The sequence below is a fragment of the Corvus moneduloides genome, chromosome 4, assembly GCF_009650955.1.
Source record: "Corvus moneduloides isolate bCorMon1 chromosome 4, bCorMon1.pri, whole genome shotgun sequence".
NCBI lineage: Eukaryota > Metazoa > Chordata > Aves > Passeriformes > Corvidae > Corvus > Corvus moneduloides.
Window position 1 is genome coordinate 18096672 of NC_045479.1, and position 26323 is coordinate 18122994.

At 43.1% G+C, this 26323-nt stretch overlaps 1 protein-coding gene across 3 annotated transcripts in view; it reads left to right on the forward strand.

Annotated features, from left to right (window-relative positions):
* The window catches only part of TMTC1 (transmembrane O-mannosyltransferase targeting cadherins 1), a 139166-nt gene that overhangs the window by 35779 nt on the left and 77064 nt on the right, over positions 1-26323 (forward strand). For all 3 annotated transcript variants that reach the window (XM_032105560.1, XM_032105561.1, XM_032105559.1), the window contains exons 6-7: positions 17727-17808; positions 18761-18864. In XM_032105560.1, the coding sequence (XP_031961451.1) occupies positions 17727-17808; positions 18761-18864 (186 nt within the window). The remainder of the gene's footprint in view (positions 1-17726; positions 17809-18760; positions 18865-26323) is intronic.

Genomic DNA, 26323 nt, shown 5'->3' on the forward strand with positions numbered 1-26323 from the left:
TCATTGATTTTAAAGGCCTTTTCCAATCTGTTAATGCTAATTTTCTTGGTCTGCTTCTCTGATGGGACTTGCTGTGGCTTTAGTAAGAAGGGAGATGTACTCTCTGATTCAGTAAAAGAAAAAAGCCCCAAACCTAAGGAAACCAATACAATCCAGAAGATAATCTGCAGATGGTCACTTCTGTCAAATGAACATCAGGTGGTAAGGGACTATTTGGCTCATCAGACATAGAACCTCTTATCATGCACAGCCAGTTATGTAATTCCTTTCACAGACTAGCTCAGTGCTGCGTGTGTCCAGTTGGATTGTCTCCAAGGCTCCCCTTGGAAGGCTATTTGTCTGACAAGCTTGCCTGGAAAGCTTTCTTTTCCTTGCCTAAAGGCCTTGATAGCCAATTTTTGCCCACTTAATCCTTGTGTTTGTGCATCTCTTTTATCCTCCTTCCCTTTCCTGCCTGTGTGTTAATGTGCGGGCACACAGAACTAGAGAGACTGTCAAGTGAGCTACAAAACTGGAGTTAAAGTCTGAGAATCCAGCGCAACTCTTTATTTCCTAAGTGTTTCTTGGGAGGGGACACAGAGGATTGCCATTTCTTGTTACTAAATAACATAGTAACCTTCTTACTGGCTTCGTCTAGGCAGGTTTTGTGCTGTGACAATGGCTGAGACTCTCCAGAGAAGCTGCCTTTGCTTTTGCCAAAGAGAAGTGTATGTTTGGAGTGCTTGTTTTCATTTTTATTTATGTCCTTTGGTCAAGTGCCATGAGAATATCAGCAGTTTCAGAAACTTAAGCTTTTCATTCTGACTTGCAACCATTTTGAGAAAGCACAGAACAAAATACATCAGCAAGTGCAAATGTAAGGGATAAAAAAACCACCACCAGGATCCCCACCAGATACATTTAAGGTCATTTTATAGGTGAGTGAAGCACTAGAGAGCCTCCTGCTTCATCTTGGTAACTGGCATGCAGGAAAAATGAAGTCGAACTATTTTGTACAGTGGCTTGTGCTTATGCCTTGTTGTACACTAGTGCAAAACATGTCTAAGTGAGATGAGAACTGAAACTTAAAACTGGACCAAAAATATAAATATCAACACTTTCCCCACATGTTAGCAAAGAAACTTGCTGCTTCTTGTTTTCTTCTGGACTCTCAGAGGCTTTAGTTCTCATTCTATCAGGCCTTTTGGAGACCCCAGCTCCCTTTCCATGAGTGTGTTGGATAGGCTTCCTTTGCCGTGCTGATGGGGTGCTGCTTGCCTGTTATGTCAGAGTCTGAGTGACTGTGAAAATGATTTAGCCTGTGAGCAGAGATAACATAAATCATAGTTTAAGAAAAGGATGATTGTCTTTCCTTTCCTGGTTGTGTACTTCTGCTTCCCAGAGGATTGTCTTCCCAGAGAGACATCTGGCTTTTTTTCTGTCTTTGCCATGGATTTCTATCTATGAAGTCCCATAGAAAGATTGCCTTTTACTGGATAAGAGTGATTTGCTCCTTTTTGTCTGGACAGTCTGAAAGGGATGCTAAATCTCCAGGGGAAGGGTGTGTGCTTCTTTCATCTCTGTCCCCCTTGGAAGATGTGTAGATACAATGATCCCCATGCTTGGCCCAGCTCCAGGGCTGACTGACTTTTCTTCAGCCATGAGGTGAAGCTGGGCTCTTTTCTTGGCTGCAGCTGACCTCCATGGACATGTGAGACAATACAGCAGCTGCTGCTGGATGGGCTGGTGGATGGGCTGTAGTTCAGGTTGCTGCAGGGCGAGGGAAGTCCTCTGTGGGCAGGGTAGTTTGTCCATCAGCTGCAGAGCATCAGCTTCAGGCAAGTTGCTTTCCAGCTCTGACTAAGAAGCACCCATCACTCAGCAATGGTACCAACTCCTTTTTAGCTAAAGGAAAAAAAGCCAGAGAGGAAATATCTTGGAGCTGCATATATTAGTGGTCTGAAGTGTTTCTGGATCAGAGGAGACAAAATAAACTTTCTGCATGAGCTTGGATGTGTGGTGCTCGGCTCCCTCACCATGCTCTGACAGCAGTGTGATATGAAGGCATTTGACACCTTTCAATATTGGCATCAGGAAGAGACTCAGCCGTCTTAACACCTCCTAGCAGTTGGGTAAGTAATTTCCTGAGAGCAGAGGAAGGAATGTTGTCCTCCCCTCTCCCTGGCAGGCCTGTGGAGGTGAATTCCTTTGTTTTGGAAACAGATTTGATCTGAAAACATTCTTTTCTGTAACAAAAATAGACTTTGTGATACAGTGTCTCGACCTGATGTGAAGACTGAACATTTCTGTGGCAAGGAGGAGCCTTTGGTGTCAGGCAGTGGACGACTTCATGCATGGATGCCACACTATCTGCTCTGAGTAGCAGCCACGGTGTCAGCTGTGTACTGAGGTCCAAAGAGCTGAAAATGTACAAGTGTGAGGGGTTACGGATTTCTTCTCTACTCTTCTGGTAAAGTTCTGGTTCAGTAAAATCTATTATATGGAGCTATTTATGTTAAGAAACAGCCCAAGCAGCTCGGCTCCCCACTTTCACCTGCTTTGTTCCTTCTTCCTGCCTACATGCTGTGCTTGCTCTGGGTGGCTCAAGTGGATAGAACCTTTGCTTAGGATGTGTGCCAGCCTCCTGGATAGAGAATCACAATGTTCCCTGACCTGCTGCCTTCAGGAAGGCATTGTTTTTCTGCTGAACTCACAGCTCTTTGGTTGTCTTTTTTGTCTGCAGGAGTACTGAGCAGTCACCAGTCACCAAGAACCTGCTTTTGGGGTTTTTTTTTAAGGGAAATGACAATTGCAAAAGCAGCAAATGATGTCTGATGTGAACAAGCCCCTTTATTTTCCTTTCTAGCCCTGCCATGGTGGTAAGGATGTATTATTATGGGCTTTCCTAACCTTAGTTCACTTTGGTGGAATGGTGTTGGTGTTTTATGAAGTAATGAGTGTGTAAAATCCAGTAGAAATCAAATTGTCCCTTTAGCTCTACTTTTTTTGGTCCAAATATTTGTAAAGCAAATGGATGTATAGTTATGGATTAGGTACTATCTTCTAAGAAGACACTAAGAAATTAATGCAGACCATGTAGCAAATTGCATTTAAGTACCTATTGCCTTATTTTGCCACACTTGAGTGGGAAATGATGCTGCAGAGAGGAGTAATGGCGGCGTGATAAATCTCAAAAGGAGCACAGATGAGGCGTCCTTGTAACGAGAGATGACAATTAGCAACTGCTTTGTTCGGGATGGTGCCAGTGGTGTATTTGGATGCAGCAATTGTGTAGGTGTGGTGAGAAAGTAGAGGAGGGCCAGGAGTAAGGAAACTGACTCTTAAATCACCATTTTCAATCTCAACCAACTTAATATGGCATAATAGGAGCACAGTCTAGCAAAAGCACTGCCAAGAGATAAAATGCTGGGTTTTACTCTTTCTTCTGCACCTCTCTGCCCTCCCAGCATCCCCTCTGCTGTTCTCTGCAGATGGTTGGTCTGTTGTCAAATCTTTTTGTCCTTTTTTTTTGTAGTGAAGCTTTCCTTGCTGTGAAATAGAAGATCCTGCCTTACTCCCTTCTTCTTGCTGTGTGAGTTTTAATTAATGTTTTTGCAAAGCATGTTAAGATCCTTGAATAGCAGTGTGGTTTTGGCAGTGGTTCAGTCTCCTGGAGAAAAGCATATGCCTTAGAGTTTAGGAAAAAAAAACTGAACAGGTTTTTAGGTTTAGAAATTGACAGGTAAAAAGTCCAAACTTGGTGGGTTAAAAAAACCTGCCTTTCTTTAACTCATGTAACCTGAAACTTTAGTCTCATAAAAGCTTTTTTTTTTTTTTTTTTAAGTAAATGGAGTCCGGTGTCTTTCTTCCTGAAGGTGGGAGTCATCCCTATTGAAATCTTAGGAACAATGTTCATATTGCACTAGTTTATTTCCGAAGCAGTATTTCCTTACACAGCCTTCCCATTCTCTATACTCATGATAGAAATTAAAAGGAAACTTTGAAATGTGTCAGCTGTTCTCTTAAATGATGGAGCACATCCTTTTTTTTAAGCAGTTAAGGGAATGGAAACCACAAAACTTCTGGATCACTTTCAGTCCACAGTAGGGTAAAGATCCTGAGTGTGTCCTATATAAACTATGCCAGCTCAGTCTGACTGGGAAAGCCCTTTTTCCCAGTCTCCATTATGAATGCTTTGAAGCAGGTCTCTGTTTCAGGCTGATACCACAGTGCTGAGATGTAAATCGGCAGCAGGGCAAAACTGGGGAAGACGTCACCCACTTCTCAGTGTTAACCCAAGCTTAAGAAAGGTGTTTGCAGTGCTTGGGGATTTTTTTGGCATGGTTGCCTTGCTTACAAAATAACACTTGTGGAAACCCATGTTAGGAATGTTAGGAGTCACACCTGTGGTTCCTCTAAGATGGTTAGCTTCCTTATGGGAACAGTTCTGCATTTTCTACACACTTGCTTTTAAAAGTGTCCATGAAGCAGCTTGAGGACATCTGGGAGGCTGGATAACTGGTGCTTCTGGAAATTGCAGGGAAGCCATTTGGGATTCAAAGCTGCTTGTTACAAAGTGTTTACTTGCTGGTGAAGGTACAGTGTGCCACGCACACACACTAGTTCCTTCTTTTGGGAGCACAAGGAATTTTGTGTCCTATGTCCTCCCATTTAATTTCCAGTGGTGGTGATGTTGCCATATTTTTTGTGCTAGGCACTGCTGTGGGTTGTTTGATTTAATCCACTCTGCTATTCTGGAGGTGAAATCCGTGAAACTTCTGAGGGGAAGTGTGACCATGGTCTTATACATTCCTGGAGACCCTGTGGACAGGTAGTGTGGTAGACTGTAGGGTGGACAGCTTGCCTACATACACAGAGACAGAGGTGATAGTTACCAAAATATGTGTGTCTGAGGAGAAGCCCAGCAGTGCAGCTCATGCTGAACGCAGCAGTGATTGAGGTGTGCACACTCTGGTGGGATTCAGCAGCTGTGGGGCAGCCACGTGCTCCCCCTCAGACCCGAGGTTTGTGGTCCCAAAGAGCCTGCCCAAATTCAGCATCTTGGGAACTGTTTGGTCCCTGGGGTTTGGCTGAAGCAGATGGCTGAGGTGTGACTGCATCGACAGACAAGCTGTAAGCCATAAAGCAAGTATCTCCACCCTGTTTTTCCAGAGCTGCCTCTGCCAAAGTGCTGTAAGACTGGCTGGCACTTGGGATTCTGGATAAGCTCTCCTCTGGCCTTCTCGTTATTGATTTTAAGCATGTGTTACCATATCAACGTTATTTGTAGTCATCTTATTTTTTTTCCTGTCAAAAGGCAGCCTGTCTGTGTGCTGGTATTGTGAGATGACAGAAGCTTTTCCTTTTATGAATCTGTCTCTGACTGACCCACAGAGCAGCAAAGGGAAGGCTAGCCCTGTGCTTTTTGAGGCTCAGCAACATGTTTTTCCATCAAAGCTGGCATCAGTTGCTGTGAACTCAAAGGCAGGTTTGCCAAAAAGGTGAAAGCATCTTGCACTCTTTCGCACAAGAAATACCAGATCCAAAAGGTGTTTTTCTTCAGTAGTCACTCTAATTATTTTTGTCAAGCCTGAGCTGCATCTGGACAGTGTAGGGTTTGAGGGAGCTGAGTTCACAGGAGATGAGCTCTCTGTTGCTGAGGGAGAGAGAAAGAGGGTCCCCAGATGATGGCTCAGAGCAGAGGATGGCTCTGCATCCTCCCCATTCACTGCTGATCTGAAAGGGTGCATGGGGTGCTCGTTTCCCTTGACAAAAGCCAACCTTTCTGAATACCCCTCTGCTGCCACTGTTCTTGCAGGGGTTTCTAACAGCTTTCACCAGGATTTTAGTGTGTGCCTTGGGGTGCTTTGTTTTGTGAGTTTGATCTGTCAGATTCCCATTGAACACTGTCTGAGGCAGAGCAGAGAGGGCAAGAGAGGGAGCATCCCCTCCTGGGTGGGGGTGATGATCTGGGCCAGTGATGTGCTCACATGAGCATTGTAAATCCTGAATGCTGGGTTGGTCAGCATCAGGAATGCTGGCAGGACACTGATGGATGGCACTCGGTGGGATTGTCTCATTCTTCATCAAGTTCTGGCTCTCTACCAAGAGTTGTTCTAAAAAATAATCATAAAGAAGGGGAAAGAAGTTATGGTTCCTGCTGCGAAGTCAGCGAGAGCCAGCTGTTGACAGAAGTGAGAGTGGAATGGGGTCTGTAGGGTTTTGACTTCCTTTACCATAACTTGCTGGATGCTGACATTATTTTTATCAGATCTGGCCTTGCAGAGTCAGGAAGACAGATCAGCAAGAGAGAAAGAGAAATTGAAATAAATGAGGTGTCTGGCACGTTTGATTTTTAAAGTGAGCTTGTGTGCAACTGGGAGATGGTTGGCTGAGGCAAGGGGTGTGGTACGGTACAACAGAGTCCCTATTCTGCAGATGTTACTGGAGGGGCAGACACAGGATCCTGATCAGATGTCTGCATCAGCTCCAACCCCACAGCTGGCCATCAGCCTCGCTCTGTGCCCAGGGACAGGCGCAGGGCACGGAGGGCAAGGAACCAAAGCAGAGGGTGGCCTGCTGACCTTGGAGGAAGGAGGGAACACAAGCAAGCTCCTGCTGACTCCCAGCAGGGTGAAAATGAATTTATTAGATTCATCCCAATGAAAAAACCCCAAACACTTAGACATCCTCGAAGGCTTTGCTTAAATGACACTGTTTTTTATTAGCCCTAACCATCTGCAAACCCCTCTCCCCCCCAAAATGAAAAGGAAAAGAAAGCATTTTTCAGTAAACAACATGTTTTGTTTCTATTTTGGACACTGTCTAAATAAGAAATGTAGAAAAATAGCTAGATTTAGTAACAGTCACACTTCTCCCAGGGGCGGAATAGAAAAAGGAAGCGATTTAGATGTTCCTTCTTGTTCCCACCAGCCTGGGCTGCTGAAGGCTGGTCAGTGCAACTCCATGAATTTTTCTTGTGGAGCTTACCGAAGTGCAGTTTGGGGCTGGCAAAGCTATTTGCAAATCTGGCTTGAAATAACCAAAAAGTTTCAACTGAAACAAACACTTCTTTCCTCTCCAGGCATTTTAGAAATGTTACTGCTTCCCTGCGAAACTTTCAGTATGGCACAGATAATAGCTAAGCTTGTGTAATAAAACAAGAAAACAAAAAGAAGGAGGCAAAGAATCAGCTCCTGTTCTCTTTGGGAATTTCTGAGAATTGCAGGCAGTTCACTCAGCAGCAAAAGCCACCTTTTGAGCTGGGGCAGAGCGGGGTCAGTTCAGCACTTTCCTGGGGAAATATGAATTTATACCTGAGCGTTTGCCTGCTGTGGTGAGTGGAGCTCAGTGTTGCTCTCTGGTCCCTCTTTATTTTGCTCATTTGTGTAAGGTATTCCTTGTTCCATGTTTGCAAATGGATGCAGTAACCTCCTTTCTCCCTCTGTATTCCTCCTTCCTCCCCATTCCCGTCTCTACATTAAATGCTTGAGAATAAATTGGTAACTCTGCTTCATGGGGTACCTACAGCACTCATGGCTGACCTTTAGAAGTTTTCCCTTTTTTTGCCTTTCAATATGTTTGTAAGGAAGCCAAATCATTTAAACCAGCTGGAAGATCCCTGAACTGCTACAGTTCTATAATGTTCTATAATCATTTCCCTCCCAGCTTATAAAACTGGCTCTTTCTAATTTACTGCCAGGCCCTTTCATTGCAGAGTGGAATAATAAAGGTCTCTGAGGACTGTGTGCTTCTCAACTCTCTGAGAGATCGATGGGATCAATTTGCCTCTGTGTGTTTCGATGTCTCTGTCCTAATTCTGGAGACAGCTGCTCTGGTGTGCTGTCAGGTGGCTGTTTGCAAAGGGAGGGACTCCTGGATCTGCTCAGGGCTCTAAAACAAGCTTGTTAGAGTTAAAAACCCCTCAATAACCAAAAAAAGGGAGCAGGGGTTTATTGTTCTGTAATAGGTACTGGAGAGTTGGTCAGAGTTGTTATTTGTCCCTGAGGTGAGCAGCCCATGGGGTAATGCAGCACGTATGGTTTGGGCAAGAGTTTAAACTCATGCAGATGATTTATAGTGATTTTTGTAATGTGAGTTTTATTAAGTTGCCTGAAGCACAATATGTTCATCAAGGCTTTGCCTTCTTTCATTCCATCCATCTTGTAAAATCCGTTTCTTTCTGGCCCTTGTGAAAAGTGCCCTTTTGTGTCTTCTCCATCATAGCCCTGAGCTATCAATTCGAGGAATCGAAACCGAAGCAGACAAAACAGCCCTGCTCAAGTAAAGTGCACTTGGGTGAGGTGGTGCTTTCTGGAGGAAGCTTTGACAGGCAGCAGCCACTTAGGTAAACTCCACTCCACTGCTTCTCTGTTCCTCAGAAAACACTGCAGCAACCTCCTGCCCTGAGACATACTTTGGAAAAGGCCCCTTTTGCCTGAGTATAAATAATACGTGTACCTGTAACCTGAAAGTTTTTTCAATGACTTACAAAGAACAGTCTGTATTTACACTTCCCATTTTTTAATTATGTTTTAAAAATCTTACATTTGTTTTTACTCCCCAGTTCAGCTTCCCATGACTTGTTTTTGTTTGGCTTGTAGGTATATTGGATGCTTTACTTGTTTAATTGCATTTTAACCACAGGAGTGTATGTGATTGGCACTTGGAATAAGTCTTTATTTCTCTAGGAATGTTTGTAGAATAGCAATTCTGATGGCTGCTTTAGGGATGTTACATTTAATCAATAACTCAAATACAGAAATAACAGCAGCTCTCTGTCTTTCTTGGTTGGCAGTATCACTCATGCTGGCTGGTATTTTTCTCTTAGGTTTTCAACAAGGGCTATTTTTTGTGTTTAATGATAGGCTCAAACATATGCAGTGCAAATACTAAAGGAGAACAAGAAAAGAAAAAGACTCTCTTAGTTTAATGCAAATACCTGTTTCCTGTAAGTAAACCAAGCAAGAGTCTCTGGATTGGTTTTGTTGCAGCATCAGAGGGTAACAAGCCTGGAACAAACTTCCCCATGTGTTTTCTCTCTAGCCAGGTGGGTGATGTGCTTCTAGCATGGGTTGCCTGGGCAGAGGCTCTCAGTCAGGTGGGAAGGTGTGGTTATTCACTGTCAGCTCCAGCCCCATCCTGTAAAAGGTTGGGGGTGTGTTACAGGCTGTGGCAAAATCCCCAAGGCAGAAGCTGCTTGGATTTTTGGCTGAGTGCAATATTCCATAAACTTCCATGAGAAACTGTAGAGGATCTTTCATGCTTGCCAGGCTTTTAAATTTCAGAATTTAAGCCTACTTCTGTGGAGATGGAGACTACAAAATAGTGTTGTTTTCTTGCTACTGCTTATTTTTTGGAAGTTGCCAATGCAGTTCAAAGTGAATATATCTTAGTGACTTAAAGAAGACTGGAACATTTGTGGTTTTATTTTTCTGGCAATAGATGAGACTGAATTGTGGTCAAAATAGGATAAAATGTAATTATTTTTTATAATTCTGCCAAGTTTCAGGATTATTTTTTTATTGATGTGCTTTTTGGCTTTTACCATTTATTATCTGTTTAGATGAGATATAAAGAATAGCTTTGCAGAGGAAATCCATTTAAAGTAAGCCACTAATCTTTACCGGCTATTGCAGATTTTAATTTTTATTTTTCACAGATGAACCCTATCATAACTGAACCACAAATGTATGTGATGAAAGAACCAGTCCATTTTTAATTTGAAGAATTTAAGGATTTGTAGATGTTTGTATGAAAAAGCAACAGAGATAAAAGTTGTTGGAAGTATAGTGTTTGGTATTTCATGCCAACAGTAATAGCACAGGCACAATTTACTTACAGGGCTGCTGACAAAAGAAGTAATTGGCTGCCAATTTTTGAATTGTTTTCTTCCAGATTCTCTCTGTGTTGCAGTATAACTTTGGCATTGAGTTGCATTTGATTGCAAACATCAAAAAGTTTCTCTGAAGGGATATCAGCTCTGAAGAATGTTGATTCTTCACTATATCGCTAACAGACTCATGTAATTCATATTTAAAAAGAACAAGCTATTTTTGAGGATGTTAAAAATAACAGACTTTTTCCTAAGAGAAAAAAGTGAGGAAGGTTGGAGTTTTTTACCATTTATTTTGTATTTAGAGATGGCTTTGGCATATTTATGGATTGCTTTATTTAATCTGACAGAAGCAAAGGGACAGGGTAGATAAAATGTCAGATTAAGAGTTTTCCAGAAAGGAAGTACCTTCTTCCTGAAGTATTTAGTACTGACCTGCAGTAAGCTGTGTTTTAAGTAGCTGAAGGATGGGGAATAGTTTTTGGAAAAGGGACCAATCTCCCAATACACATTCTGGTTTACTGTCCTGAAGGTCCACAGTCCCCCTCCCCCATCAAAGCAGTGTGATGACTGCTCCTCTTTTCATCCTGTTATTGCAAAGTCAAGGATTCGAATTGTGGATGCCTAATTTCCCCCCCCCCCCGCCCCTCAATTAAGTGCAAAATGTGGATTTAAATTGAATTTTACAAGTAGTTTCAGAATAAAAAATACTTCCAAACATCTAGGCTTTGAAATAAAGCAGTGCTCTTCAGGCTGCCTTTCCCAGTGGTTCAGGTGGTCTCCCTGCATTTCCTTGCAAATTGTGCCCATATTTCCTTCTGAAACCAGACTTTTGCTTACCACTTCTACTTGATTTACCAGAAATGCTCACAGCTAAACCATTATGCGCCTCTCCAAGCGTTTCCAAAAGGTTTTTTTGAGGATGACCTGACTCCAAATGATGACTTATAAAATATAATTCAGTTGAGCAAATATATTTAAGGAAAAAACCAAACAACCCACAACTGAGCATTTGCCCTGATTGAGAGCATCTTTGCCTATAAAAGTTTTCTTTCTTCCCTCCTTCCTCAAGCCAAACTCTGTACCAATAACATAGTTTAAATTCCTTAAAAAGCTGTTTCAGGTTTGGGATTGGGACCAGCTGACTCTTACCTACCCCTATGCTTCTCATCAGTGCCTATCCCATTTTTAGGGATGATGCATGGAGTATAAAGGAGGATCACCAAAACCAGTGACAGTCTCACAGACATTGATTTCTGTGCCCTTTCTCTGCATTTTTCTTTTTTTGTTTGTTTGTTGGTTGTTTTTCTTTTAAAGTTCACTTATTGGCATCCTTGTCAAAGACAACAGCAAAAAGTTAGATCCTTAATTCCCTAATTGCATGTGTATAATGTTAAAGCTACCATGGTTCCTTCTGTAAATTAACAGCCTTGCTGGACCAGTGTGTGTTTAGTGACATGAAACTCTTTACAGAGAGCATCAAAGCAAGGCAGCAGGCATCCACATTTTTTATGGCTTGTTTGTAAATTTTTACTGGGACACTTGATTCCCAGGGACACCTCAATAATTTACACTCAGGGTAACAGAGCCTTGTGCATGAGAGGAGGATAACCTCCTCCTTTCTTCACATAAAAGCTGTCAAGTAAGGTAGTTTTTTGTGATTAGGAAGAGTTTTAGATACCGTGCAGACCTCGTGCTCCCTGCCTGTGCAAGCAGCCCCCTTGCCAAGCCTGGCCACGCAGAGTGAGTGTGCTCCATGGATGTGGTGCTGTACCTTGTGGATGGCTGTATTCCAGCTCTGCCACATCTTCCCTGTGCAGCCACAAAGGCAGCAGTCAGCCTTTAGGAGTCCTGTGTGGTTTTGGGTTCATCTGCTCCTGCTAGGCTGGTTCACAGAAAGCACAGCTGCTTTTGCAAGTGCAGCTGCTCAGGGGAAAGCAAGGGTTTTCCTGCTTCCTGTGCTGCAGTCCAGCTCCTGAGTGCTCACTGGGAACACCAGTGAATGGAGCTCCAGTGGCAGCAGTTTTTTTGGATACTGCCGCTGGATCTCTGACAGCAGCAGAGGTCTGAATATTGCCATGTATGTTTTCCTGGCTCATCTTTTTTCCCCTCCCTTTCCTCTTTGTGCCTGCCTTCCTTTCTTCTCCCTTTATCCCCTCTCTTCCTTGTAACACATACTCACATAGCCTTTCCTTCAGACACACGTTTTCAGCCCTCTGCAGTCCAAGCAAATGGTCTCCAGGCTGGATACAGGCATTGCAGGAGAGAAAATCTCGTATCTCAATGGCTCTGCACGAGCAATGCAAGGGAAGTCTGATGCTGTTCCTTCTAGAAGGTGTTTGGTAGGGCTGGAGACCTTGGGGAATTGTTACAGATCTCTAGTGAGCATTGCAAATAGAGATCTTTTCCCAGTGGCTTGTCACATGCCCAGAAACAGTCAGTTGTCACTGAAATCAAAGCCAGCGGCATCTCTGCAGTCCCTCTACTAAACAACAAATCCCCACTCCAAACTATGGAACCATGGAGTTTTCCCAGTGAAGTGGTTTCAGAACTTCATCAACATGGGCAGGTCTCTCTAATTGCTTTCTCAGGAAAAGCTGAACTGTTTTACCTGACACTTTCAAGGAAGAAAACAGTTTCAGCTTAACATAAACTCCTGGAAGAGAAAATTTTCAGCCCGGATGAATAAAGCTTGTTAAAAGCACAAGCAGCTGTAAAAAGGGATTTGTAGCTGAATGTGGGGAGCAGCCAAAGCTGCTATCAGTGCTGCTTATAGTGCAGTTGCTTGAAATTACCTCCATAGGAGCCTTTCACTGGACTAGGACAGGGAAAAATGAGCTTATGCCTCAGGTGTGTGTGATGCAGAAGAAATAAAATGGCTGAAATCGAGGGAAGCTTTAAACTGCAGGCATGGTGTTCCGGTTTCCCGAGACCTGGCGGATCTGGTGGCCATACTTTGATGAGGTCTTATTTTTCCTGTTAGCCCTCCTCCACTTTGTCTCCTCCTTGCACCGGTGGAATGTCTGGTATGAAGAGAAACCCTTTTTCATGTTCTCGGTCACATCTTTGATCTGTTAAGTGCATTTTGCTACTTTCCTTTTTTCTCTTTCTATTCCTGATCCCTTACTGTGCCTCTCTCTCCTCCTCTCCCTGTTCCTCCCAGTTTTCTTCCTCTACTTTCATCCCACACAGAATGAAGTATGGATTGCCTAAGAGAATAAGGAAAAGCCCTGAGTGGGATCACCTTCTCTGCTGTGTATGCCCTGCCCTTGCTTTCCCCAAAAATCCAGTAAACAGCAAAAATTCCAAATACGGTCACAACTGAAAATGTGCACAAAGTATACATGATATTATCAGTGAAAATGAGTTAAGGCAGTTGTGACTTTCATAAAACCTCTCCATGGCTCCCAAAAGAGTCTGTAAAACTGCTCCTGCTTGTGTGTGTTTATGCATCTAGGTCTGCATGGGGAGTGGTAGCTGGGGTTTAAGGCTCTCCAGGGAGATAAGGAGCAAGGATGCCACACACATGCTGTGGGGAAGGTCAAGACTACTCATAAAGAAGGAAGCAGGAGGGCTTTTCTTCTCCCTTGCAAAATCTGCAGCTATGACTGGTATTTTGTTTCCCTGAATAGACAAGTACTTTAAGCAAGTTAAATACCCAGATGTGTCTAGATATATTGGATTTTTAAAAAAGATACTTCTCCAGTATAAGATGCAGCTGCCTGGACAGATGATAAGGAAGTCCTCTTTAAGTAGGAAAGGTAAGGTGGTCTCTACAGACAGAATATGGCTCCTGTAAAACTTGCTTATTCTCAGCAGGGGACTCTGTCAAGCTGGTTTGGAATTAGTCTGTGCATCTATCAATGACCTAAAGCTTTGGCATGTACTTAAAATAGCCCCTTCTAAGTTTAAAAAGGTTCTTGATTAAAGGTGTCTTACTGTTACCAATAATTAAGAATAAGAGAACAGCCTTGCTTTTATATTCATCTTCCCAATAGCTTCCTGTAGTGTTAGGAGTTTGAAAGTGCCAGTTCAAAACTCTGGTGGTTGCTGGGAGTTGGACCTGCTTCCTAAGAAGAATATAAATGAGAGCAATGATCCTCTCAGAGTGAAGGGACCTGGCCAAAACAATCTCTTGATATAGCAACACTTATCCATACTTACCTTGGTCTTTGAGACATTCCTGGTGGAGAGTCCATCATAGATCTCAGTTGTTTATTTGCTTCCCTTGAGAAAGCCTTCAAAGACAGCACAGAGCAAGCTCACGTTTAATGCCAAAGCTGAGTCAGCTGCAGTGTGGGGTAAACCTCTTTCCAGTTGTGGTCCCATAGCTCACAGAGCTGTGGCAATGACCAGCAGCCAAGGAGCTGCCCCACACTGTTCTGTAAGCTCGAGGTGCCTCCAATGGCACAGGCAAATTAAAAAAGTTGCCTGCTTCTTAGAGAAGTTTGTTTTGATTAACCCAGAGTCCATCTGGTACCAGTGAAGTGTATGTTCCTGTAAACTGCACCATACTGAATTTTACTGGGCCACCTACCCTGCTCAATTATAGAACCTCGGAGTGCCCTGATGATGTAACTGATTCCAGGATGCTTTTCAGGAAGCTGAGACTGCCAAATATCTGTCTTGGTCTCTGCTTGAACTGTGTGAGAGAAGTCCCTGCATTATTAAGCTTTTCTTGGATTTATTATTTGTTGTGACTCTGGTTGCTTTGGGAAGTATTCCTGAAAGGCTTTTAAAAGATAGCAAGCAGATAATTACATGCTGGGTTGCTTTGTGGAAAAGCTGGCATGAAGCAGAAGTGGAACCCCTGCCCAAATGGGCTCTTTTCACACTTGTTTAGTGAACCTGATGATCTGGATTTTCTCCTCTAATTTTATAATTTTCTTAGGAAAATCTGGAAGATCCACACCTTGAAATGTTCACATACTCCGGAGGTAGCGTATTGCTGTGTGGTGCTACCATCAACACACTTTGCCTAACTACATCCCACGCCCAGTCTCATGTGGGAGCGGATGTGTGTGTGTGTTTTGGCATGTTCTTGGCACCACAATTGTGCTGGTTGGGGTGGAGCAGGTGATAGGGAGTGGTTCCCATGAATAGAGGGATGTTTGGCAGCCTGGAGAGGTTGGCCAATGCAGGGAAATCTGACCTGTAAATGACTTTTTACAAGACAGCTGTTAAAAAAGGGTATAAAACAGTTAAACTGTTAAAATAGTAATTTCTTTCCTTCTTCTGGTTAAAGAAAAATTAAGAGCTTTGGCTGATCTTAAGGTTGTCTGAGCAAAGTTCTGTGTTACCTTAGATGTGTTTGCAAGCTGAGATTTTACATGGAAAAAGCTACTGCATTTTACATGCTGTCACTGACACTTATCCAATTTCCTCATCCAGGTCCCGCTTGAAGTTCATTTGGTTTTGGTACACAAACTGTTTGTTGTTCTTTCACCTGCACTAGATGGGAGATGTTTTACTAGTTACCTTCCCTGGCACAGGTGGTAGCCCAGTGAGGTGTTCTGTAAAACCACGTGGTTCTTGTAAATCTTTGAGGCATTGAGTGTGACCTGTCCATTTATACCACTCCCGCAGGTCGATCTGATGGGTGGAGAGCAGGATTGCTGAGCAATGAACCATGGTATCTTTTGCGGTTTCCACACAGACTTCAGGACAGCAGCTTTCTCAAAATGGAAAAGTTTCACTTCTTAATTGAACTGTTCATTGCCTCACCATGGGTAGAGAGCAAACGCACGGCCTGGAGATGATGGCCACCCCACAAGTTTTAGGTCACTGATGCAAGGTGATGCTGTTTCTCAAGGATGAAGTTGGCAGACTTCTTGACACTGATAAAAGTGCTCCTCTGTCTGTAACTGAAGCCTTGGAGAAAGAGCTGAACTGTTCTAGTTGATCTTTTCCTAGAATAATTCCACCTAAAGCAAATACTTGTAATGGAAAATTCCTGTCTAAAAGTGTTGCAGAGAGTTAAAAGGAAGTGAAAACAGGTTCTTGAAAAGAGTCAGTGTGATGAATAGAAGGCTCTCCTCTCTCCACACATAAAAATGTAAACAAAGTGCAACCAAACACTTCCTGCTGCAAATCACGAGGGGATTGAGTTTGATAAAGGGCTCCAGTAGGGGACAAAAGCCTGGGGTTTGGTCCAAATGCTGTTAAAGTCAGTGAGAGGCTTTCCCTTTGGTTCCGGTGGGCTTTGGAGCCAGGCCATGGTGAGCCCTTGAAGGCCAACCTGACCTTTCATGGGGAGAAAAAGCTGAAGGCTTAGTTTCATCTCTCTTGTACTTGCTGGAGCCTGATTAAAATCAGTGGGAACTCAAGAAACTTTGCACTTTGAGGCGTTCAGCCCTTGAAGACTAGTCTGACATTTAAGTCAGGTTTGGTGCTTAAATGTCAACATTTGACAATAAGTAGACACCAAAGACTGAAAGTCATCTGGCTTGCTTTACACTGTGTGGTTTAGTTCCTTAGTTTTAGGCATGGCACTTAGGGAAAGTTTTCTGAAGAGCAGTTCTTTTGTACAAAACATCCAGATGTACTTCTTTCATCTTGGTAAATGCTGCCTCTGTTTCTTGCTGGCTTTGCCCTGGTGCTTTTTTCTGCAGTATAATCTTTTCTTCATCTCGCCATGGTGACCAGGCTTGCGAACTTCCTACTATAGAAAATTTGAACAAAACCCCAGATATTAAAGACTCTTGGCTGCATTAGGAAGTGCTTCAGTCTTGTTTTTTCAAAGACTTGAAGGGTGGAAGCAATCAGGCGATAGTCTGTCTTAAGGAATTTGGAGAGGAAATAAGATGTGTTTTATATGCTCGATGTTCACAGGAGAAACATATGAGGATTTCATGCTTGGAAAGGTAACTTGCTTGAAGGTGTTGCAATACAAACTGCAGGTTTTGTAAATCATTTAAATAGAGTATCCTAATACTGATTGTATGTTACGCAGAAGAACCTGCAAACGTTTTCCTTCTGAATTTATTTTGTTTCCTTGATATATATAACTTCTTAAAATAAGTTGTCTTTTTTCAATAGTTTTACCTCCTATATGCTTAAAATATTCCTGTTGTCTCTTCTGTATTTCTTGTTGTCATTTCTTTATTACAATGATGGAGCATCTGTAAGGTTCAATAGAAATGGAATTATCATGAAATTAATGTCATGGATATGGCACTGTTTGTTATATTAAGAAAGTTCCTTAGACTTTGGCAAGTGCTTCTAATCTGTATTAAAATAAATGCGTAGTTTTGGCTCCCAGTACAGTTTAATTTTACTCATTGAGAAACAGGAAGGGTTTTATGAACATTCCTACAACAGTAAGCCACCTGTGTGTTTGTGTCTGTGCAATTAATTGTCACAGCACTTTGTCAGCAGACTTGTGTTGAAACTTAAACGTGCAGAATGCGCTCCAAAATAAATGCTTAGAATCAGTTCTGCTAGATAGTTATTCTTCTCTCTAGAGACTGAGCAGAGAGCTGGGAACAAGGAGTTTTTGCATTTTAATCACAGTCTAAAATTGAATTGCTCTGTTTGGGTGACCTTTTAAAAATGTGTCTCCGTGTAGTCATCTGGGAGTCTGAAGACAGCAATCTCACTGAGACCCACATGGGATTTTTCTGAGGATTAAGGAGTTAATTGAAGATTAAAAAAAAAACCCAACAAACTAACAAACACACCAAAACCATATTTTGATGGCAAAACTGCAATGTATTACGGTGTGTATTACTTGAACTAGTCTCAGTATTTTACTTATGTGGAAAGATCTTTGAAGAGTAGGAGTGATGTCATTACTACTGCAACCACCCACTGCATTTAGGGTGGTTAAATCAATGTACACATTTTTCTCCATTTGAAAAATGAGTTAGTGTTCCAAAGTACTTCAACAAACATTTGTTTCCTTATATTTCAGCTACCTGACTGCAAATAACAACCAGAATTTCTTGTATACTGCAAGGCCTTTTTTGAAGAGAGCTGCTTTGGTGATAAGCTACGTAAGTAGGAATGGACTTGACCATGTATTTCTGTGTATTTGATGAGAATGAGCAATGCATAGTAGTATCCCAAAAGACTCTGAAAGCTCACATGGGAGATCTTAATACAAAGTTAGGCTTGAAAATTAGTCTAGAAAACTTCAGCTGGGCAGAAACAAGAATATTACTGTATTTTCAGCTCAAACCTTTAGATTTATAGTGGTTGCCCTTGCAACTGTGTAATCACCTGCAGGTATTTCCTGCCCTAAATACAGGGGACTCGGTGGCACTGGGCTGCCTGGTCAGTGACATGCTGTTAATGCCAATGCAGGGCTCAGTAAGTCATAAGAAAAACTGCTGCCTGATGCGCTCCAAGCAAGACTCAGCATGTTGCAGAGGAGAAAACAAGCACTTCCATGGGAATGTTCTGGGTGTGCTGCTCCAGGAGCCAGATCCCCTTGCTTGTCCCCTGACAAGCAGTTACCAGAAAGGTGAAGGAGTGGCAGCTTGCAGAAATTCTTCCAGGAATTAGGATTGCACAGCATGAGAAGCACCGATGGAGCTTGTCCTTACACCTGTGCCAGCATGGATAAATGATAAGAACTTTTAAAACATCAGCCGTGATTTTTCCCTCTGCATTTAGGTAGCAGTCAGTAGCAAACTTCTGCAGTCTACACTGCAGCAGAGTGAAGGATTTGTCCTTCAGAATGCTGCCTTTGTGGTGGGTACTGAGATGTGCCAGTTGCTGTCAGTAATGCAGGCACAGCAGAGGGACACACAACGTCACAGTGTGCTGTCTGTGCTGGGGGCTGGCAGGTTTGTCACCCTGTGTAAGGTGGCCAACTTGAATTGTGCCTAAACTGCTGAGCTGACTGGCTTTGCACAGCACGGAGAGCTATCACAACAAGACATTTGCTGGAGGACTTAGTTCTTCGTAGAAGTGCATTGCTAACGGAGATGTTCTTCTTTGAAGGTGATCCTCGTGTTGTATTTCCGCCTCTGGATAATGGGAGGTTCCATGCCGATGTTTTCAGAGCAGGACAATCCAGCCTCATTCTCACCGTATTTACTGACGAGGTATGATGACAGCAGTCAAACAAAAGTTTTCAAAAGTGTGGTCTTGATGTTACATTTTCCTACACTAAAATGGTTTGCAGATGAGAATGAAAAAAACTTGTTTTGTTGTCTTAACTTAATTACTTCTCCGTATTGCTCTGTCTAGAATAGAAAGCAACCAGAATTATTTGAACCCCAAGGCACATTGCAGGTCCTGTAGGGTTGTATTACAGGTGTTTTCTTACTGAAAAATGTGTGCTTATTTTTACACAAAGCCCAAAGAATAAGGTTTAGTTGCCTGAGCACAGGACTGGAAAGCCCAGTAACTGAGGCATAATTCTAAATCTTAAAACTGGCTGCTCCTGAGATGTGGGGTGGTGGAAGCATTCAGAGTTCTGGCTTCAGCTGAAGTTTGTATAAAAATACACTACACCATGCCTCTTGGTGTAGTATCAGTGACTGAGCAGTGAAGGTGGAGGGGCCATGTGCACGAGTGTTTGCTCTGTTTAGCTACTGAAAGACAATTTGGAGGCTTCTGCAGGAATTTCCCGATGTCTCAAATGAAAATGGGAGGAGTCTTCCTGTGTGTCATGTTCTGGCCTTGCTGGCTCCTCATTCCAACAGTGGAATTGCAGCTGAGACACAGGTTACGATCAAGCAATCCTTATCCAACATCTGCTGCAGAACTGGACTGGATCTCATTTGGGGAACCTTTATGATAACGTGGCAACAGCTCCTATTACCATCAAGGCTAAAAGTGCTTCCAGGAAGCACATTGTCTTGTTTGGAAAGCTCTGATGTGATTGTTTCCGGTGGAGTTATTAATGCCAGACTCGGTGCAGCACAGCGTGAAGGATTTGCTGCTGTCCCTTTTTGAGATGTTTATGCTGAGATGGAGGTCACCAAGTCACAAATGATCCTGGCCTAATTTCAGTTACCTCTTCTGTGCATGTTCTTTTGCGTGTTTGTCTCTTTGCCTATTCTAATGACAGGGGAGGGTTTTCTAAACCCAAAATCTGAGTCATTCTCAGAGTATGAAACAGTGACTATTTTTACCACTGGCACTGTGGATTTTATTAGCAGGCTTAGGAAAAAGAAGCCAGAGTGCTGCTGGCTGAGGTCCTCCCTTGGGCCCAGCAGCAGCCCCGGCTTCACCTGCAGTCCAGCAACACCTACCTACTCCAAATGTAATTAAGGAAATCCACTGCAGTAAAAAGCAGTATTACTGTTATGAAGGGATTCTAAAACCCTTTATTTATCCCAGTTCTTCCACTTCTGCTGAGCTTGATCTTAATCCTCATTTTAGTCAATTTACCCAGAAGCCTTTATCTTCCATTCAGGAAACCCAACCCTTCAGCAGGTCTCAGTGTCAGTCCTGCAGGTACAAAGACCCAGTGACTGTCTCTGAACTGACAGCCCATGATGCACCCTCTGACCACAGTCCTTATCTTGGCAACAACCTTTCCAAAACTTCCTCCCCTTTCAGACTCAGGCTATAACTGTAACCTGAGACTTTATCTTGCCGTGGTCAGAGCTGAAGCTATTGCTGCTGAACTGGCGTTGTGCCAGTCATCCCAAGTGCAGGACTGGGATGTCAGCTGGAGATAGCAAAGTTGAAGTGGCACAGGTGTGGTTTCCAGGAAGGTCGAGGAAGGTGATTCTGCTCTTGTGAGACCTCTCCTGGCACACTGCATCCAGCTCTGTGGTCCTTGGCACAGGAAATACATGGACCTGTTGGAGTGAGTCCAGAGGAGGGCCACAGGAGTGCTTGTGTGTATGGTCCAGCCTCAGAGAAGCTCCTAAGCAGTGTATGTTCCTCAGCTGTGGACAGCTACAGTGCAGCAGCATGTGAAGAGCTGGTGTGGGAAGTTTTCAACAAGGTTTTGAAGACAGTAATTAGGACACAGCACTGAAGCTAAGATGTTAATTGCAATTTGGGTTGAGTTGGGAAGAAGGCAGCGGAAGAGCTAAGTTTGCTGTCAAGACGAGAAACTAAAAGGAAGATCAGTTTTGGGTAGTGCTCTTGAAGTGATTACTAACACTGTCACTGTGGTTGAAGCAAGGGTTAGTCTCAGGCAGTGGGCAAGTTGTTTTGTAACTCTGAAGATCATTTAGGTCACAAATGGGAGTTTCTGTTTTCAAAGAGTTGTCCTTATTTGAGCTGGAAATGTGGTTTTTGTGCACGTCTCGCCAGGGTAAATGTTATGGTTTTCAACAAAGTTGAAACTTATTGTAAGACTTGGCCAGCTCTGTGGGACTAGAAGGAAGGCTGATAACAGTGGAATAAAAAAGAAAAACAGTCGTTTGGAGATGTGTGGCAGTCTTTGTGAAATTCATGAAGTTAGATGTGAAGCTGGGGTCTCAGCTGGCACGGGATGAACCCAACGGAGCATTGTAACTTTTGCAGGGTTTATTGAGGCCAACATTAGGGGCAGGTATAAGTTAGGGGGTTGAAAAAGTAGTGACTCATGAGGTCAGAATTTGTCATCCCTTAGAGCTGATACGGTGTAAATTACAAGACTGGGGGTGTGAGAGGTGTGTGCATCCATGATTGTGTGGAGGAGGGGGGCACGTAGAACTTGGGGTGTATCAAATGAATCTGAGAGGAGACAGGTTCCAAGCAAGGCAAGGAAGTGGCTTGCAACAGGTAGTTGAGCTGGAGAGCTTCTTCCTGCAAGATACCAGGAGTGTGCTGGATGTTTATGCAGGCTCCAAGAGAGATTTGCCAAGTTGAAATAAGAAATCCAGGCTACTAAATATGCAGAAAGCACATCCAACTCAGAAACTCCAACTCATCCAACTCCCCAGCTAGGAACTGGGGAAAAATTATCATCTTACATGCTTTACTTGGCACTGACTTTTGGTCATTGCTGGATAGACCTTTGATGTGGCTCAGTTTGGCCTTAGAAAATGCCTATGTGTTCTGTGTAACCTGTCTCCATTCTTGGACAACACAAATTAAAGTAGACAGATAATGATTTATTTAACAATTGAAAGGCTAAATATGCTGAAATAATGACAGTTTTTAAGTCTTTAAAAACAGTCATCTGTTCAGCATGCTCACTAAATTACTGTTGTTAAAATGAGAAGCGATATTCCCAAATACTTCAAAGCTTAGTGACATAAATGAAAGCTACATTTCATTGCCCTTCATTGTGTTGCTTGGCAAAGGTGGTTTGAGAAGATGAGATGTGTCCATCATTCCCTTTCCCAGTGGAGGCAGAAATGAAGGTGTTTGGAATCCTGCTATTCCTAAACCCTGCCATGAAAGCCTGTCCATCAGGCTGTTGTGCACTGCAGGAGGGATGTACTGTCTCCTGTGGCCTTACCTTAAAGAACACAGACTTTGATCTCAAAATCTGCTATGGGTAAGCGATATTTGAGATAGAAAACCCAATTCCAAGCCTCTGTTCAAACATTCTTGCTTGTATTAGGCAGAATTTGAGGGAGAATGCAATTAGAAAGGTTTTGAGGGCTACGCAGCTTTGTGTAAGCAGTGTACCGAAAGTGCAGCTCCGGAGTTAGGAGGGTGTTGAGTGGAGGGCTGACATGCTCCAGACATGTTGCACAATGTTTCTTTCTTCTTCCATTCTTGATGGGAAAGAATTAGGAGGCCTCTGGATATACCAACACTGTGGCAAGACAAGGGAAAAATCCATTGTGCAGCATGTCTCAAACTGTGTGAAACAGATTAAATCTTACCTATAATTTGTAACTGAAAGTCTGGTTTTTAAAAAAACTATGTCTTTGGGAGTCAAGTTATATTAATTTCTTCTGGCACTTGCCTTGTGATCTCTGGTGACTGATCACTCTGGGCATGAAGCAGGTTATTTGTGGTGCTTCCTTAAATAGTTAATGCATTTCTACTTGAACTGCCTTGAGATAACATTGTCCTGTGGTTGAACTGCTCTCTCTGTAAGCTGGCTTTCTGTATTCCTTTGCTGTTTCAATCAAGTAAATGAGAATTCAGTGCTGCAGAAAGCTGAAGAAGTGCTTATACATAAAAACTGGCACATAATCCTTTTCACAGAGATTTATGACTGTTTTCTGAGCAATGCATTTAATCATCCCAGTTGTAACTTCAAAGGGAATGAACTACCAAGAGGCAAACCAGAGACCTGTGCTGGGAAAATGGGTCCCTGTGCCAGCCAGTTCTGCCAAGGAAGTAGAAGTCAAGTGTAGCAACTACTTTGGTATGGAGTTTTCATGGACCTTAGGCTAGAAACTAGCATTAAAATAGACCCCTGTGACATGTCAACTCTTAATCAGCCAGGCTTGCACATGTTCCCTGAGTGGTGAAGTTCTGCCAGGCTTGTCAGTGCTTTCTATTGTGCGCCTAGAGGTGCTTAAGTTTGGCCCTGCGTGTAATCCCTGCAGGGGATCACTTTCAGGGATCCCATTCAGGGATCATTCCCAACACTTCTAACACTCTAAGAGAAGGGAGAACAACAACGTTGGTAAAAGTTGCTCTCATGCCTACCCAGGGGCCAGACAGTCCATACATTAAGTGTAAAGAGTAGTCTTTATTTCAAGGGGTGTTGGGAGATGGGTTAAGGTCTGGCTGGAAGATGCTGCTCCAAAGCAAAGCCCACCCTGCAGGGAAGGTGGCACTCTCAGAGCCACATGAAAGATTTCAGCATCTCTCTCATTCAGGTGTTCTTGGTGTGATGAATAGACCCTGGTAGTGCTGCTCTGGGATTTGGTAGGCATTTTAATGGGTTGTGGTGCTTGCTGCAAGTGCTTGTTACACAACAAGCCTTCCCTGCCAGAGCCTGCATATGGAGTAGAGAGGCTGCAGCCAAAGCAGACACCATTGACTGCTACAGGCCATGCATTTTGCTTTCCAAAATACTTCCACACAGATGTGCCCAGAACATCCCTTTGGCTCCCACCAGCATGGGGTGAGTAATGCTCTGGGATACAACAGGCCATTTCCAGAAATGTGGTCTGGTTTTTAATTTCTTGAGGATCTCAGTGGCTGTCCACAGAACCCTCCATCTGCTGCTGCCTCAGTGAGCCTCTTCTGAAGCAGTTGCCCACTGCTGGGCACTGCTGGGGAATTTGGGCTGCATGACTCTGGAATGTGCTGCTGTTGGTGAGGAGTTGAAGATCAGGTGTGATCACAAGGCATGTCCTAACCCACAGCACATGGAGGTTTGCAGTGCGAGAGCAATCCCAGGCTTTCCAGCACTGAGGTTCTGACAGCAGGCTTGGGTTTCACTGGAAATTCACAGGCTCTTTGAAAGTCTTTACTCTTCAAGAATTCAGTATTTTTCAGATTCTTAGCCACAGAGTTTAAACAACTGAGAAAGAGCCATTCACCAGATTAAAGCTCTTCAGGCTGTGTAGCTATAGAGGACAACACAGTCCGCTTTTCCCCCTGTGTCCTGCGGCGCACAAGCCCACCTTCCAGAGGAGTTACCTTGTTATTCATCACACTGCAGCTCTCTGTTGATCCCCATCTTTGTCTTTCCTACTCCTGTCCTCTACTGATTGGCAGCTCTTTTCCCTAAATGCAGAAGGTTTGATGAAAGGGAATACACAGGTACTTTTCCAGTTACAAGTATTTTCTGTCTAACTTATACTCACATTTGGGTGTTAAATGGAATTAGTCTGTCTGCTGCTTGTTTGTGTCGTTTACTCCACTATCCCTGAATGAGCTGGATAGACAGAGTGGGAATTTTTTTCTTCTAAGGCTCTGAAAAGAAAATGTTTGGGCTGACAATATACAGAGCAGGAAAATAAACTCGTGTGGGAAGGTATGACTGGGCTGGGAGTCCCCAGGGAAAGTGCAAATATATACAATTTGAAGACAATATCCTAGATACCACTACCTGGTTATAATCGCAGCCACGTGTGTCCTAGGAGGACATTACTGTGAAGTGACTCGTCAAACTCACTTGGGTTTAGTGCTTTGTTAGGGGATGAAGAGAGCCTTGAGCCAAAATCAGTTCAGATGTTAATACAAATGAGAAGCTCTTTTCTCTAATAAAAAAGCTCTTCTTACCCTTGTCGTGAACTGAAACCTTCCTGAGTGCCTAGCAGTGTGGAGGTTGTGTCAGAAGAGCATAACCAGGGTCTGTGACTTCTGAAAGGGCAAAAACTGTATTCCTACTTCTGTTTCAGATCCCTACCTGCTTCATAACTGCCCTTCTTTTTTCCCCAAGTACTAGTTAAGTGCACTTATCACCTGTCTTCTAGATAGGTCCATTTTTTCCCAACCAGGAGAATGGTTTGCCTTTGCTTTGTTAAAATCCCCAGTTGGGAGATGTTTCACTTGCAGGTGGGTACCCTGCTGGCTCTTTGTGGGTAGGGTTGTCTGTCTGGCTTGTCCCAGAACTGGGTGGCTGGTAGGTTGCAGCACAATATGCACTTAGAAAAAATAGGATCACTGGCCCCCACTTCTCCATGTAGGTTTGGTGGGACACGGTCAGAGCTTTGTGATCACTCTTGTAGCACAGTTTTAGAAAGAAATCTATAATCTCAGTCCTGGCTGCTGTGGGGAGAAAGCTTAAACTGCTCCAAAATCAGAAGAGAAAGGAAACGCCTCATAAATGTCTATAAATCTTGTAATTTTTTTTACCTAGTCTCACATTCCTTTTGCTCTCTGATTGCCTGGGTTTGGCAGAGCTGAGATGAGAGCTTTTCCAAGCTTGTTGGTCTCTGTTACAGCAAAGGGTTACAGACAATTCCGCAAGTATTTTCCGGTCATATTGTTTATGGCTTTGAGTAGTACCCTTTGTGTTCATTTTTGCAGCAGAAACAATCAGTTCTGATAGTTGTTTTCTGCAACAAGTTCTAGATATGAGTCATCCTGTATTTATCTCAAAGCATGCAACAGAGCACTGAAACTAAAAAAATTTGAAACTAAACAAACTGGATTGCCATGGCAACACTGGCTACCAACAGGAGGAACTGTGTTTTTCTGAGCATGCCAGAGATGACGAGAAGTGAAAAGAACACTTGATACCTGCTGAAACTTGGATTTGCATGCTCAGTTTGCAAATAAAAAATTTACTGCAATGCAAATGCTGTTACCTGGCCTGGGGGAAAACTGTTTGCCAGTTAAGAGGCAAAATCTTCCAGTCACCTCACCAGTAATACTCTGATTTTCATGGGATTAACTGGGAGAGTGGGAGATGCTACAGGCAGGGATTTTTCTCCCTTGGAATTCCAGTAGACACCAGAAGCAATACAGAGAAGATCATAAATTTAAAATGTCATTCACTTAGTCAACTAATTAAAAGAAAATACTCTTGTTGCCGTTTGCAGGTAGGTTGCTGAAATGTAATTAGCTCCTGGAGTGATTTCGGAATCTTCAAGTCTTTTCAAAATTTGCAAATTAGTTCCTTGAGGTGTCAGGTTTGGTCAGAGGTTTCTTCCAGAGTTTCTCCTGTGTTTAGCTTTCTCCTTAGGCTTGTGGTACAAGAGCCACATAGACGTGAAGGAATTATCATATGCTTTCGAGAGCCAGAAATAA